Source organism: Ambystoma mexicanum, chromosome 3q (genome assembly GCF_040938575.1).
Source record: "Ambystoma mexicanum isolate Mex_15411 chromosome 3q, UKY_AmexF1_1, whole genome shotgun sequence".
Lineage (NCBI taxonomy): Eukaryota > Metazoa > Chordata > Amphibia > Caudata > Ambystomatidae > Ambystoma > Ambystoma mexicanum.
In genome coordinates, this window is record NC_090926.1 from 1071554 (window position 1) to 1086705 (window position 15152).

General features: G+C 50.2%; 1 protein-coding gene across 1 annotated transcript in view; it reads left to right on the plus strand.

Moving 5' to 3' along the window:
- Positions 1 to 15152, plus strand: part of LOC138582000 (sterol regulatory element-binding protein 2-like) — a 401726-nt gene that overhangs the window by 223684 nt on the left and 162890 nt on the right. Inside the window, exons 14-15 of the mRNA XM_069652893.1 lie at positions 6439 to 6548; positions 6889 to 7021. Of these exons, the coding sequence (XP_069508994.1) occupies positions 6439 to 6548; positions 6889 to 7021 (243 nt within the window). The remainder of the gene's footprint in view (positions 1 to 6438; positions 6549 to 6888; positions 7022 to 15152) is intronic.

Consider the following 15152-nt stretch of genomic DNA (forward strand, 5'->3'; position numbering starts at 1 on the left):
GTGCCCCTGCTGGACATATGCAGGGCTGCTACGTGGAGGTCGACGCACACCTTCACGAAATTCTACTGTCGACCGGGATTCCAGGGAGGAGTCCAGGGTCGGCCAAGCAGTGCTGCGCAACCTGTTCGCCTGAGGTGAGCCTGGTGAGGAGGTAAGATGCTTAATGTTGAGTTTGATGTAATGCTTAATGTTGAGCCTTTGCCACCTCCCGTGGTTGTGCATGTGTGTACTGCTATGTATTCTTTATTCATGAGCATGTGAATCCATGCCAGACCCCATGCTGGAGAAGGAACAAGTTACTTACCTGTAACTGTTGTTCTCCAGCATGGGTCTGGCATGGATTCACATGCGAACCCTCCCGCCTACCCCTCTGCGGCTCTTCACTTGGTCATACTGCCACTTTACGTGCTTCCAAATCTAAAGATGGCTGCCAGAGGCGGTGCTTAGGTAGAGGGCAGTCATTGGCTGTGGTCAGTATGACGCAGAGACCAGTGATTGGTTATTACTACGAAAGACAGATCAGAAACGAAACTGATACTGGTTTTTTCTTTACCGAGGATTCCCAGCCTGACGACGGGGAATATTCATGAGCATGTGAATCCATGCCAGACCCATGCTGGAGAACAACAGTTACAGGTAAGTAACTTGTTCCATATCATACAAATACAGTGCAGGGCTTGTAACAAAGATATGATGGGGGGCCCTCCAAGTGAAGGTAACTTGGTAGATGGGCTTAAAAGAATAGAACCACTGAGAAAGGGGGCACTATGATTATTTATATTCAACAGTTTCTTACCCCATACATTATTTCATTGTGTCAGCCAGGCTCAGACTGGCAATAGGCCCATGGCAGAACCAAAAACACAAAATGCTGGTGAAGGGCAGTTTGTTTGGTCAAAGTAAGTGGGCCACTTTTTTGGCCAATTTGGACCAGTTTGATGATTTAATTCACTCTGTGGCTAGTAGTGCTTGACCAATGTTGCTGAGTAAATATTCTTTCAAATGCACAAATTGCATCACACTTCATCAAAAAACTCCCCCTTGGTTACTAGTCCAACAGTGTCTCAAAATGCATAAATAGCCATTTGCAACTGTGGGCCGCCCACTGCTCACTTGTTAATTGATGCGGCTGCCCAAGGCAATTTTATAGCCCCCCCCACTAGTCCGACCCAACATGGCAGGGGGATGAGATGAGTATGTAATGAGAACGGAGGTCCACAGCTCTGAGGCCCAGAGGTTGGTGTATTTTGAGGACCGGGCTTGGAGACTCCCTTTAACCTTATTACACAGGTTGTGAGGCAATTCCTTGGTCCACAGCCTGAAACATGCATACTTCTAGCGCTGCAAAGTGGAACGCCCAAAACTGAGACAACCAATTTACAGGTGTTCTGGATTGGTTCTAAAAATATAAATCACCCCTTGTTCAGGCAAAGGGCGTGGCCCCGGGCACCCCTATAGTGGTATCTCACCTGCCCCTAATTCCTTTACTCAAACTCCAAGGCTTATTACTGTAAATAAAGCTGATCCAATTCACTTTGAAGCAGGCAAACATTCCATGAATCGGGCCCACTAGTATGCAAGCAGTTTATACAATCACAGTCAATTTATATATATCACACTTTGCTGTTGTATCTCCTGGGCTGGGTTCACATAACACCGAATTAGTGCAGAAAGCACAACTCTCGGGTCACGCCGCGGCCTTTGGCTGAAGCGGGCAACTTTTGGGGGCCGCTTTGGGATTGGTTAATACACGTTGTACTCAATCACCTGGTACAGCGCTCGTGTCGTATGCTAGCCAGCCCATGGTCCATCTTTAGCTGCTAGCCTGCTACATCATATTGGGTGTCAGGGTTTATGTGTGTTGGGGGGGGGGGGGTGGTTTCTGGAGGAGGGGTGCTGCTCGCAACACAGGAAAGACTTTGCAAAGCAGGAAACACAATACATCGTCATCAGTTTTCTCTCGAGGCTGCATCCTAATCCCGACAATTACAGTAATGTTCATTCATATTTATAAAACAAAAACACATTTCCGAAATTCACGCCTCGCCCTTCCGTAAACCCCCACCCCTGTCTGCCTTTCCGAATAAATGCCCTCCTCTGATTTAGCAGAAAAACATCTATTTACAAAAAAAAAGAACTACTCCACCCTACTGACACAGTGCTTAAAAGGTGAGGGCATACACTGATGTAAAAACGCACATTTATTCGGTCCGGTCACGGGCCAAAAAAAGATATTTTCGTGTGCAAAATGATCCCACAGAGGCAGTTTGCCGTCGCTTTCGGATAGGCCCCGCTTTAAATTAGATGCTAGCCCTCGGGAAAAAAAACGCGGGAAGAAAAAGCTATGGTCGGAGACCGCCAGCATGCAAACCCAGCTGTGATGTGTGATAGATGGGTGCCCCGCAGGAGGGAGCGGTGGGGGGAGTTTCTTTCAAACTTTCGCTTCATAATCATACCAAAAGCATGGAATCATGCTGAGCTTTAGCAAATTAAACATGTTAGGGCAATTCAAACGAGTGAGCCCTTGCCTGGAAAATGGATAAAAGGCTGAGTCGCCGAACGCGTGTGCGTTATCCCATTTAATCACATTATCGATCTTCTAATAAATACCACATATGAGGTGCAAAACTACGTGAAAAGACCACCTATTTCTTACGCCCACCCAGGGGCCAAAACAAAATCTATAAAAAGGGGTCCCTGATGGCATTTTTTTAAAATTGTAATGAAGGGCAACACCAGCACTTCTCTTCACTGTGGCAGAAACGAGTATTGGCAAAGCCAACAGCTTTGACTTTTGAGGGCATGGGCACACTATACACACTAAGATTGGATTCATTTTCTAAAGCAAACAAGATTACAAGAAACATATGTATCAGGTTCATTGGGTACAAGAGGTTTCTGGGGCAACTCCTAATCTTACTTGTTGGGTGGGTGGTCCTGGACCTGGACCCTGGTCCGGAAATGGAATCTGATATCGGAATAAGACGAAGAGATCAGAGCCGTGCTGCTGCTCAAGGAGGTGGCTTAGGCAGCTCAGCTGGTGGTGTGTGGCGGGTGGCTCTGTGCTACTGCTGTGAGAGCGACGTTGGTCCCCTCACCTCTCCGGGCGGCTCCGACTCTGTGTGTGCACACAGACAATCCCACTGCCTGTCAGTGCACCTGCTGCTGCCTGCTGCACTCTATGCGTGGCTGACGCTATTCTGTCTTGACCACTCACTTAACTCACTACGCTCAGCAAATCAAATACAGTTTGCAGGCGCAGCAGCAAGAGGCCCATATACCCACAGCACACACACCACGGAATTGACCTTAGTGGCGTCACAGAGTCTGTGTGCGTGTGCTGCTACACTAAGTCATTGATTCTTCTTCCCTTCCCCAACGGCGGCGGGCCGGCGGCCCCACCCCCAGGGCCCGGCCCAGGCAAAAGTTGCTTTCAACTTAGCATGCAAGTGTTACTTCCTGCAGTGCAAAGTTGAAAGCAACTTGAAGTACGTGTGTTGTTATGGCCTCAGGACAGGTGGCTCAGCCCATCAGCCCAGTAGTCAGCCCGCCCTAGTCCCGGCACTGGCAGGCCCCAGGCCGGCGGTGTTACAAACTCAGATTCACATGTAGAGCACGTTTTGTTAATTGTCTCGAGAGACTCGAGACAATTGACAATTGCTACCATTACACTTGCACTCTCTGCTCATCTCACGGCCTGGCGCCACTGCCAGCCAGCCACGCCGTGCTGGGCCCTGGATGGCCCGGCCCCGGCATTTACCCAGGAAGGCCAGGCCACACACAGCTGCGGCGGGGAAGGCCCCCCCTGGGCCTGCCGCCCATGGATGCTTACACAACTATTGCATGCAAATAATTTTCAAATTAAATCAAAGCAAGGTAACAACGTGTAAAAGTAAACACACACGTTGTTACCTTGCTTTGATGAATTCTGGGCTGCAGATTGCAGGTGCTGCAACAAAAAAACGGCCCAGGGGCCGGCTGATGAAAACCGGCCCCCTAGGGCTCAAGATCGTTCGGCCAGTGGCCGAAAGACCGATATGACCAGTCCGACGCTGGTCACCCCTAATGTGCCAAGTCACAGGGGTTACCTCTTTGCGCCCTATTTCTGCCATAGTGATTGTGCCAGTATACTTTGGTTTTTAGGGAATGGGTTGGTGGTGGCAGTACTTGAATTTTGGCTTCACCAAGGGAGTAAGCCATTTGATAACATTGGTGGCTCAATATACCTTTTTGGTAGCCATTGGAGTACCAATGTTTTTTTTTTGTTTTTCTCCAAATCCTGCATCCAACCACTTTTCTAGGGCTTCCGTTTATCTACATGGCCACAAAATGCAGTTCTGACCAGGCAGGCTCTTTGTGAGCCCATCATGACTGCTTCCCTATTGATCCCAATTGATTTTAGCCTAGTATAGCTCCCTGTACTAGCTCTCTCACTTTTTTTTTAATGTATTTGGCTTAGTGGCAGCCCAGTGACCAACCACTATGGTTGGTCACCTGCTCCTCCGCTCCAGCCCCTTTTTGTGATTTTCCTGGCTGTGCAAACCTACCTGGATTTCTTGAAGACTCCCGGTGAGTCCCCACATCTTCTGCGTTGGGCCCTCCACTTTGGGACAATTTCTGGGACGTTTCACTGCTGCATCCTACCGTTTACCACCAGGATCTGCCTCTTCGCAATGGGCTGCTGCTATGGGCAGAAATCTCGAGTGGCACTGAGAGTTCATCCCTCTGCTAGATTTCCAGTTTGGGACGTCCGAGGGTGCCACCAGCCATTGTCTCCGTCCTGGGACTGTTTGCGGCCGTGCTGCTGCTTTTTGTTTTTCCCCCCACTGCTCTGAGACATATCTTCAGGTTTCCCCCTTACTCCTGAAAGTCTCCCCCGACAGACTATTTTCACTCCTAGTTTGAAGGTGTAGATACTGGAAAGAGCCTTCCTTTCCTTGGTTGCTGCAGCCTTCGTTGCTCCAGGGTTCAAGTCCTAGACAACCGAGTCTTGCAAACCGCAACTGCAGCAAAGAGCAGTTTACTCAGTCTTGGTTTGCGCCATTTACCTTCGGGTGCAAGGAAGGGTGATTAATTATTCACTCATTTTCGCCACAGATGTTCCGTTGGTACATTTTATGAATTGCTGGGCAGGAGGTCCTAACCCCAATTCCCATAGATCATTGCAACTAATTATTCTGGGGTCTATCTTCTGACTTTTAGCATGCTTCCTGGGAGTCTCCTATAGCCTTCCATGGTTTTGATCGTAGAAGCAGCTACATCTGCAGTTGTGGGGTACTCCAGACTAGGCTCCAGTGGTGTGGAAGGGCCTTCAACTTTTCCTATTATAATCCTTACAAGAGAGTTCCAGTGGCGGTTCACAGTTTCAAAGTGACTCTCGGCTACTCAACCGGCCACTGGACGTTTTCCTGAATCTCCTAGGGGTTCATTGATTATCTATTTATTTTTTTAAATTTTCATATGCTTTTTTAAAGTCACCCTTTTAATTTCTGCAATGGTAAATGCACTTGAAACACTGTACCTGCATCTGGTAATTTTGTATATTCCATGTATATTGTTCTATGAAATATATCAGGAAGGCAACTAGGCATTTATACTGGTCTAAGGCCCTAGGACATCTAAATGTATGGCAAGTGTGCTTGAGGTCTAGGAAGTGTAAATTATCTTTACCCATGAAAAAAATGTAATCCCATGCCCTGCCATATATGTTAGTTGTTGACCACCAAGTCTAGGGCTTTTCACATGTACTATTGTGAGAATCTGTAGGATACGAGACTTAGTTGTGCAGAGTACTAGGTACTTAACTGCTTGTTTGTTTATTTGCTTGTATGGTATCCTGGCTCTCACCTCTTCTCCCCCGTACAACCCCCCATTATTTTATTTTGGGTGCTTACCCTTGGCAAAGGAACCGCATACAGACATTGAGGGTAGGAAAATCCTTGTTTAGGCATTCCTGTTTTTATAATTCTTACGGTATCTTTTTAATACTGTGTATTAATGTTTAAATTGCTTATTTGAACTGATAGTTTTATATGTGTGACTTTAATTTCAATTACCAGTTTAGTGTATTGTCTAGTTATGTGTGGACTAATTGTTCCTCTGTGTCGACCTACTAGCCATACCTGAGAGTTCAGCCTTGTCCCTCTGACCATGCTACCCACATGAGAGGCTCCCCCCGCCCCCTTTGTCGGGGGTTTTAGCCTTACTGCTAGCATTAGTTGTTGCATCCTTAACAGAGGGTAGTACAAACACTGCCTTAACAGACAGCCTCTCTCACTCTGGGTTCAAGGGCTGCATCACCTCACACTAGTTTCCACCTATAGCTACCCACCCTCTTGTCTCTGGTTATTGTGGCCTTCATGACCTTGGGGTGGGGATCTGTGGCTTCCTCTGCTCTTGGTGCTGATGCTTTCCTAACAATGATCTCTCCTTATCCAGTGAATTCTCTGGTGCCCAGAAGTACCTACGGCTGCTCAGCACGTACACCGACCCTGCCAACGTCACCCCAACACCCTTTACTGGTTACTGCTCTGTGAAGGCCTCTTCAGGTGAGTTTTATACCCCAATGTAGCTTACTTAGCCTGTTTCTCCACCCGCACTTTCCTCATGCGGCAGTTTTCATTCTTCTATGGCTGTGTGTTGGGGAGGGGGACTGGAAGCTGAGCATGGACATCCAGGGGAATCGATCAGTAACTGTTGTGTGCATGAGGTGTGTGTGTGTTCTCCGCATGGAGTCTCGAGGTGGAATCTTGTAGGCTCCTGCTTTGCACAAGTTAATCCTGTTTCACTGTTGGGCCCTTGCGTACCCCTAGTGTCCAATTGCTTGTATTCTCTCATGCTTTGAGTGTTTTTCTTTCTCTGATCATTGTCTTTCCTTTTTCTCTGCAGGCTCTGACTCAGTGTGTCGATGGTGGTCCTCTGTTGTGACCATGGCGATCAGCTGGCTGCAAGGAGATGATGCAGCCGTGAGGGTACAGTTTGCTGAGGTGGAACGGATCCCCAGAACCCTAGAGACCACTGAGTGCGTGAGGCAGAGTCTTGTGTCAGGGAGGGGTATTGTCTTCTCATGGCTCCTGTTTGTGTTCCTCTAAACATCATAACCAACCATCAAACGGTGTAGTGAAGCTATTCAGTTTTGCGTGCCCTTCTCCCTATGCTGTGAAGTAAAGAAGCAAGTCTCTCGTGTAATAACTTGTGTACACTTGCTCTTTTAGCATTTGCATAGGTCTACAATGCCAATTTGCCGCCTCCAACCAGTTGCAACCTCTGCCATTATAGGCTAGAGTAGGATGGAATGGGCCAAAAGCACCTTTCATAACTGTGGAAGAGTAACCTGATGGGATACAAGACTCTCTCAGCACCATGACCTGGTGCATGCTTCCAACCCCCTGATGCCCCGCACCATGCATGCAGGCATACATAGATGTATACTCTGCCTTACCCCTTTACAGTTGCTTTTTTCTGTGTCTACCAGGATGGGTGCCATATATATACTATTTCTGGAGCTTGTTGATCTGCTTAGATCACATGCTCTGCATAGTCCGACATCTAGTGGAAGTCGAGGAGTATTACAATATTTGTTTTTGAAACTCTAACTGATGTCGACAGGATGCGATTAGTAATACCATCCCTACTGTGACGTGTGCTGTACCCATGGTCCTTCACGCGTTGAGGTCCCTCGGATTGTTTTTTCCTCAAATGCAGAGTTCTCTTCCAGGCTGATCCATTTGATTTACTAAAGTTATACTTGTAGTATTTCTTGCTTTCCTTTGTTCGCCTCGCTGCACGACTGGTCATCCACTCGACGGCTCCTGACAAACACCCACAGCGTCAACAATCGATGCCCAGACGTAGCCTTACGAGCCTCGCCCCCCATTACAGTAGGGAGAGGGGGGGTTCTCTATACAAACTCCTTTTTAGAGAAGGTTTATCCCATTATCCCCTTGCTGCTTTTCTCACCCAACTGTCCTTTTAAAACACAATGGACAACACCTCATTTAAATGTTATCCCTCCTGCCACCGTAAATTCCTGTGGAAAGACACGCACCGAGTGTGCAATCACTCTCTCCTTGGGTATCACGCTGAAAAGCACTGTAAATCCCGTCAGGTTTTTCGGCCAAAACCCCTAAAGGATCGGTGGAAGAAACGCCAGGCCGCTCACACCATGCAGGCAGAGGCCTCCATAGGATTGACGGAAGATTCCAGCGAGGGCAGTTACGGAGTCATAAGTGACGCCGAGGGCGATCAGGATCCATATGGACCCCAAATGCAGGCCCCGGACTGAGAAGTAGGCCGGCAGTCCTGTGATGTAGAAGACACCCGGCGGCTATGGGACACACAAACGCAAGCACGCTAAGGACATACCCCACTGCCGACTCAACGACACCGTCGGGTGTCGAGGCCCAGGCGGTGACCGGGGATAAAGCCTCAGGTTCCTCACTGTACTCTGGGCCATCGCGCATGCTTTAAGCTACCAAGAGTTCCCAAAAACTGAAAGCTAGGGTTGGTTCGGACACCACATATAAAAAGGCCCTCCTTTTGCGAGCCAAAAGAACAGGCGTTGAAAGGCATCTCGTCTCCTAAAAAAGCACCGAAAATACAAGCGTTAATTAAACACATTAGCGCTTCACTACTAAAGACAAGGTTGCCGAAAAAACACAAAATTCCGACACCCCTCACCCCCAGGGTCACCCAAACAGGTGTCTACCCTCTCTGGGGCTATGCCCCATAAGGATACATTCCCTCAAAGCCCACCCCTGCTAAAGATGCCACTCCCTACCAGGTCCCTGTCATCTCAGGCTTCCCACCAGAATGTCGTTTTACAACGCAACAATTGATTTTTTTTTTTCTGAGAATGGCCTGTTTCGTGAACTTCATGGACAAACGCCCCAACCAACTAACAGCACTAGAGATGCCCCACAGCCAGGGGCATCAACAGAGCCACCCCCTGCCAAAAAGTATTGCCTTGAGCCACAGCCGAGCACCTCTGCTCTAGGCATTCCGGCCTCGACTTCCCAAGACACCACTCAATACCAAGACCCAGCTCAGGACTCGTATTTTGACGACCAAGCAGGGTCTCAGGGGAACCTCTATAGCCAGGACGAAGACAAGTACTACGATGATGACGACATTTACATAGTACAGTCGCCAGACCATCAGGACCAGCCGGTTTTAGACTTGCCAGTTGAAAACCAACTCTAGTACAATGAGTTGTTACTAAAGGCGGAGCAACATTTCAACATTGACACTCGGACACAAGTCGATAAGTACTTCGTGGAAGACATTCTGGGGGACACAAAGGCAGCCACACAATTCATACCTCTCCTGCAGTCAGTCCAGAGACTTATTCAACCATCCCTAACAACACCTGATCTTGCGAGGGCGGTCAACCCAAGGATAGAAAATCTGTTCAAGCCTGCACCCACTGAAACTCGTATACATTAGGGGCCAGCTCAGACCAGATTACCTGGTAGTTACCACCACCAGAAAAAGGGCAGGCAGTCCTCATGTCGGCAGAAGCCCCGCCGGTCAAGGACAGTAGAAAGATGTATAGGTTTGGGAGAAAAGTCGCTTCCTCTGCAGCTTACCAGACAAGAATTGCTAACAATCCATCACTGTTAGCTAGTTACGTCTGCCACAAATGGGATGAACTGGAACAACAACTAGAAGCGTCCCAGAACCACAAAGGGCCCAACTGCTTAAGACTATATCAGTAAGCAAACTGATCTCGAGCTGCATCCTGAAAAACAACCTTGATGCAGTGGATAACGCCGTGCGCATCATGGCGGAAGGGACGCTCAATAAGCGGCATGCCTGGCTTAGGCAGTCAGGGTTTAAACTAGAGGCCCAAGCAACCCTCCTCAACATGCCAATAGAGCCAAACGTACTATTTGGTAAGGCCGTAGTGGATGCCCTAAAGAGTGGCATGGATGAGTATGAAACTCTGAAGTCCTTTGGCCAGCTAACTTACTGAACTTATTCCCAACAGGGTTCCCCATTGTTGGAGAGAATTCTCAGAAATGTGCTAATTCCCTCCACCTTGGAGACCCCCGGCAACTTTGCTGGATTTTGAGGACTTGAATTTTTTTAACTGGAGAGAGAGACCCTTTTTCCCCACTCTCATGTATTTTAATGTGATTCTTTTACACTGTTTCTTTTGGTTGTGGAGTCTGACAAACTCCATAGGCATCAACTTTTACATGGTCACACAGTACCTTTAGTGCAGTGGCACAGGGAAGTCTTTCAGATTTCCCAAAGGTTTAAATACCTTCTCTGGGATAAACTACTGTTTCCCAGAGTAGTAAAGTGAAATTAACTTTACTTACCATTGTAACTTTCCAGACTCAGCATACACTATCTTACAATAGGGTGCTGGACGGGTTACTTAGTATCCCCTTTGTCTAGCTTCTCGTGTAACATTTTTATGTTACCCTTTTCTCACTGAATGGCTGGTGGTAGTGGTTTTGTTTTAACTACCATGGTGTGCATTTACCACGGGCTGCGTTCACAGCTGTGGTAAAGCACCCAAGGGTGCCATTTTTGACAAAATGGCCCCAGTCTTCTTTTTTTGCCATTTCTTTGTGGAAAGGTCCTTCTTGAGATTTACTCTGTGCGCCAAACCAAGTTTGGTCAAATTGTTTGCTTTGCCTTTGGCGGGATTCACGAGTGAAGCCCGCCTCTGGCTCCAGTGTCTGGGGTAGGCAGGAATTGAGGGAGGTGCCCGAAAAGCCCTGTGCTTGGTCTCATAGGAGACCCAAATGCACTCTGTGGCGAAATGGGATAGAACTGAATAAAAGGCAAGGCTTTTGGCTTGGAAGGCAGAGTCGACCACTGGACGAAGGAACCGAAGAAGAACTTGAAGAGGATGCCTGCTGCAACTCCTGGACCGTTGGTTTGCCCAGTGAAGCCCTGCTGCTGTGCTGAAACTCCAAATTCGTATCGACAGAGAAGCCCCTGCAAAGACGACTTCTCCCTTTGAGTTGGTGGGACCAATCAACTCAAATGTAAGCCACCTGGACATCCATTCCGGAGCTGGTTACATTTCCACAGAGTTACTGCTGGTAACCTTATAGCCAGGGAGAGGAACATCAGATTGTGTGCGTTGCTTTTAAGCTGGCCTAGAGCTCCAGGAAGATCCTCCGGACTCCCAGGAAGCAGGACTGACCGAGCCAGAGCACCCTCAACAGTGCATGACCCCAGAAGCAAGGAAAGTCCATCTCCACAGCCAGGAACCGCTGTGTTGCTATTTGCGGTGGACGCGAGGAGCTGAAACACTGAACAGCCACTGAATTGAAGATTGCCGGTTGCGAGCGGTGACAGTCCCATTGCAGTGCAGGAGTCCCCAGAGGTCCTCCCTCTTGTCCCCATGACTGAGGCCCAGGAACAGTGAGATAGGAACAGAAGTCATCTGCTGCCCTTTTCTTCATTCTAAAGGTACTGTAACATTTGAGAGAACTTAACTCTTACGTTAGAGTTGCTTGCACCTTCTACTACTCACAGGTATAATCAGCTTGTGGCCCTAAATTTGATTCTCCAGCATGGGGTCTGGCATGGATTCATATGCTCATGAATATTACCCGTCGTAAGGCTGGGTATCCTCGGTAAAGAAAAAATCAGTTTCAGTTTCACTTCAGGAACTGTCTGTCTCCTAACAGCCAATCACTGGTCTTTGGGTCATCTGCCCCCAGCCAATGACTGCCCACCACCTAAGCCCCTACTCTGGCAGCCATCTTCAGATTTTTACCGCACGTTTAAGTGTTGGGAGTCCTTGTGCTATAGCTCTCGAGCTTTTACTGCGTTTTGCCATTTTTCTAAGAGTTTTGCTCTATTTTTTTCGGTCACTCGAAGCTCAAGCTCCATCGATCAATCTTCCGATTAACAACCCGTTTTCCGATTCTTCAGTACCCCTCAATGGCTGATTTTCGAGTTTCTTCTTGGAGGATTCCAGAAGCTTCTTCAAGGCCTACATTGCATGGGCATGGCTGAAGAGAAGGAGGACTCTGCGCCTCTCTTCAATGTTTGCCCCGGCTGCACTCTGCGGAATGTCTTTTTGGACGATGGACATTCCCTGTGCCTCTACTGCCTGCACTCGGACCCGACGCATGTGGAGGACGACTGCGTGTCTTGTTGGGGACCGACCGACGCAAGCGCCTCAACGAGTGGCTGCAGGCCAAAGCCCCAACTCTGGGTGAGTCCCGGCAGCATGCCTCCCCTGCACAGAAGAAGAAAGCTGAGCGGTCTTCTAAGACCTTTGAAGGTGCCTCTCCCTCGGGGGCCCAATATAAGGCTAAGCATCGCGAGTCCACTGCCTCCAGGAGCCTGGTTGCGACAGGCTCCTCGGCGGCCAGGGTGAGTTGGGCATCTCCAGCACCTTCGACCACGAACCAACGCTCAGGTTCTTCAAAGAAGAGGAAGTTGGACTATCCGGGCAAGCTCTTGGAGAAGACCCATGCCGGCCCGGCAGAGAAGGCCAAGGGGGAGCAGGGCCCCGATCCTCTCCCTAAGGTGAAGGCTGCAGACTCGGCCAAGACCGTGAAGGCCCAGGTGCATCAGACAAAGGCCCACACTTCCATCGAAGTAGTGGCGGCGTCCCTTGCGAAGGCCGCCGTGGCGGATTCGTAGGGTACGGCCCCGAAAGCGAGATTATCCCTGCCTGCCAGGAGGGAATCCTCTTTCCAGCCCATCGAAAAGACTCGGAGAAGATAATGCCCATCATTTCACAGAAGCCGTCTCCCTTGGTCACAGAGAAGGGGGGGGGGGCAAGGTAGCACTGCAGGGCACGGACAGCTCCTCAGAGGAGGAGCTCTCCAACCTCCCGGTCCTCCAGGACTGAAGATGCATCGAGAGCAGGCCCTACGGGAGGGATCCTGACGAAAGTGACAACGAAGCTGACGTCGAGGAGACCGACGAGGAGCAACAGGGCGGTGACGACGCAGCGGTCCAGCCTAAGCCGCAAATGCCATTGCCCCTTCGACACCACCCCAGCAGCCACCTCTGGATATCTCAGTATACATCCTTATGGCTCTGCATAACCTGTGCTGGGAAATCGGGACAAGGATGCCTCTTGCTGCGGCGGCCCCGCCCGCGGCGCCGGAACTATCGGAGGAACCACCATCCAAGAGGAGGAGAGTTCACCCCCTCTGCCTTTCCATCCCTCCCCTCCCCCCCGAGGGATGACGCGGAACCAGACACGGCAACGACTGGCACTGGCACGGGCGGCGGCCTGGGGGGGATCTCCCGTCGCCACCTGCCAGATCCTCACCGCCCGAGGAGATAGGCTCGTTTCATGCCATGATCTCCAGGGCCGCCAACGCCCTCGCCATTGTGGCGCGTTACGACAGGGAACTTTAATTCAAGATGGCCCCCGTCCTGGACTTCCTTCCCGACGACAAGAGGCTGAGGCTTTGGAGATCCTACAGGAAGGCGAGGTGGCTTTGGACCACACCATTACAGTGGCCACAGACATTGCCAACACTGGATTCTGCCAAATGGGCAACATAGTTTGCCTTCGGCGGCGAGGCTCGCTGAGGGCCACTAATTTCCGCTAGGATGTTCAGTCGAAGGTGTTGGACATGCCCTTCGGTGACAATTTGTTTGGAAAGACTGTGGACGAGTCTCTGCAGGCCATCAAAGTGGATACTGAGACGGCTCCTGCCTTGTGAACGCTTCAACAATGATGGCCGTCCTTTCGGACTTTTGGAGGTAAATCCAAAATGTTCTCCTAATGGAAACGGAGGAGGTGCTTCGTCCTACCGTCGGCCCTCCTGCTCGTCGCCCCAGGGGCCGCGCCAAGTCTGGAGGTGAACGTCGTCATTATCAAGGCCCCCAAGGTGGCACTTTGACGTCAAAACAAGATTGAACCAGCCGTGCAGTCGTTCCCCCACCCGTGCACCCCGGTGGGAGGCCGGCTGGTGAACTTCCTCCGTGTGTGGAAGACCATCTCCACCGACGGTTGGGTGCTGGACGTTCTCGTCCATGGACACACCCTAGAGTTCCAACGGAAGTGTCCCCAGATACCACCAGTGGCCCGTCAGGAAAATCACATCTCTCAGCTGCTGCTGGAGGTACGGGCCATGCTAAAAAAAAGAGGGCGATTTAAGAAGCTCCGGAGTGTACTCGTTACTTCCTCATCAGAAAGAAGACTGCCGGTTGGAGGACCTCCGCCGTCTGAACAAGTTCATCAAGTCCCAAAAGTTCTGTATGGTGACTCTTCAGCACGTGCTGGGACAGCTGGAAGAGGGGGATTTTCTATCGTCGCTGGACTTGGAAGATGCCTATTTTCACATCCCCATCCAAAAGGGACACCGCAAGTACCTACGCTTCATGGTTCAAGGGCAACATTACCAGTTCAAGGCCCTTCCCTTCGGATTGAAGTCGGTCCAACAAGTGTTCACCAAGTGCCTTGCACCGGCACTGGTGGCGGCGCAGCTGCAGCAATGAGGGATCTACGTGTACCCTTGCCGTCGACCACATGGCGAGGACCGTCCAACTCCTGACGGATCTGGGGTTCTTGATCAACTATGCAAAGTCCTGCTTGACTCCATTGCAGGACGCTCTGTTTCTTGGAGCACGACTCAACACAGTGTTGTGCCTGGCATCTCCGTCGGAGGAGAGGATAGCGGCCATCCTGGGCAAGGTACAAGGGCTGCTGGCCCTGAAGATCGCAAAGGTGAGGTCCATCAAGTCCCTACTCGGCATGATGTCGGCATGCATATACCTCATTGGACTGTGCAGGCTACGGATGCGTCCACTGCAAGAGTTTCTTGACGCCCGGTGGATACAAGTGTTGGGAAGCTTCGAGGACAAGATCACACTCGACAAGGGTTTCTTTCGAGCGATACGGTGGTGGGAAGTGCGTGCACATCTGTCCTCGGGCGCGGATTTCCAGACCCCACCTTGTCAGAAGACTGTCACGACGGACGCCCCCTGGAATGTTGGGGAGCACACACCAGAAGTCTTCATGCAAGAGGCCTGTGGCTACCGGAGGAGAAGACGTTTCACATCAACGTATTGGAGCTGCGGCCTGTGTTTTGGTCCCTCAAGTCATTCCTTCCGTCCCTCAAGGGCAAGGTGGTGCGGGTCTTCACAGACAACACTACCACGGTGTTCTACATCCGGATGCAGGGGGGGGTACCAGATCCCAGCGCTCTCCA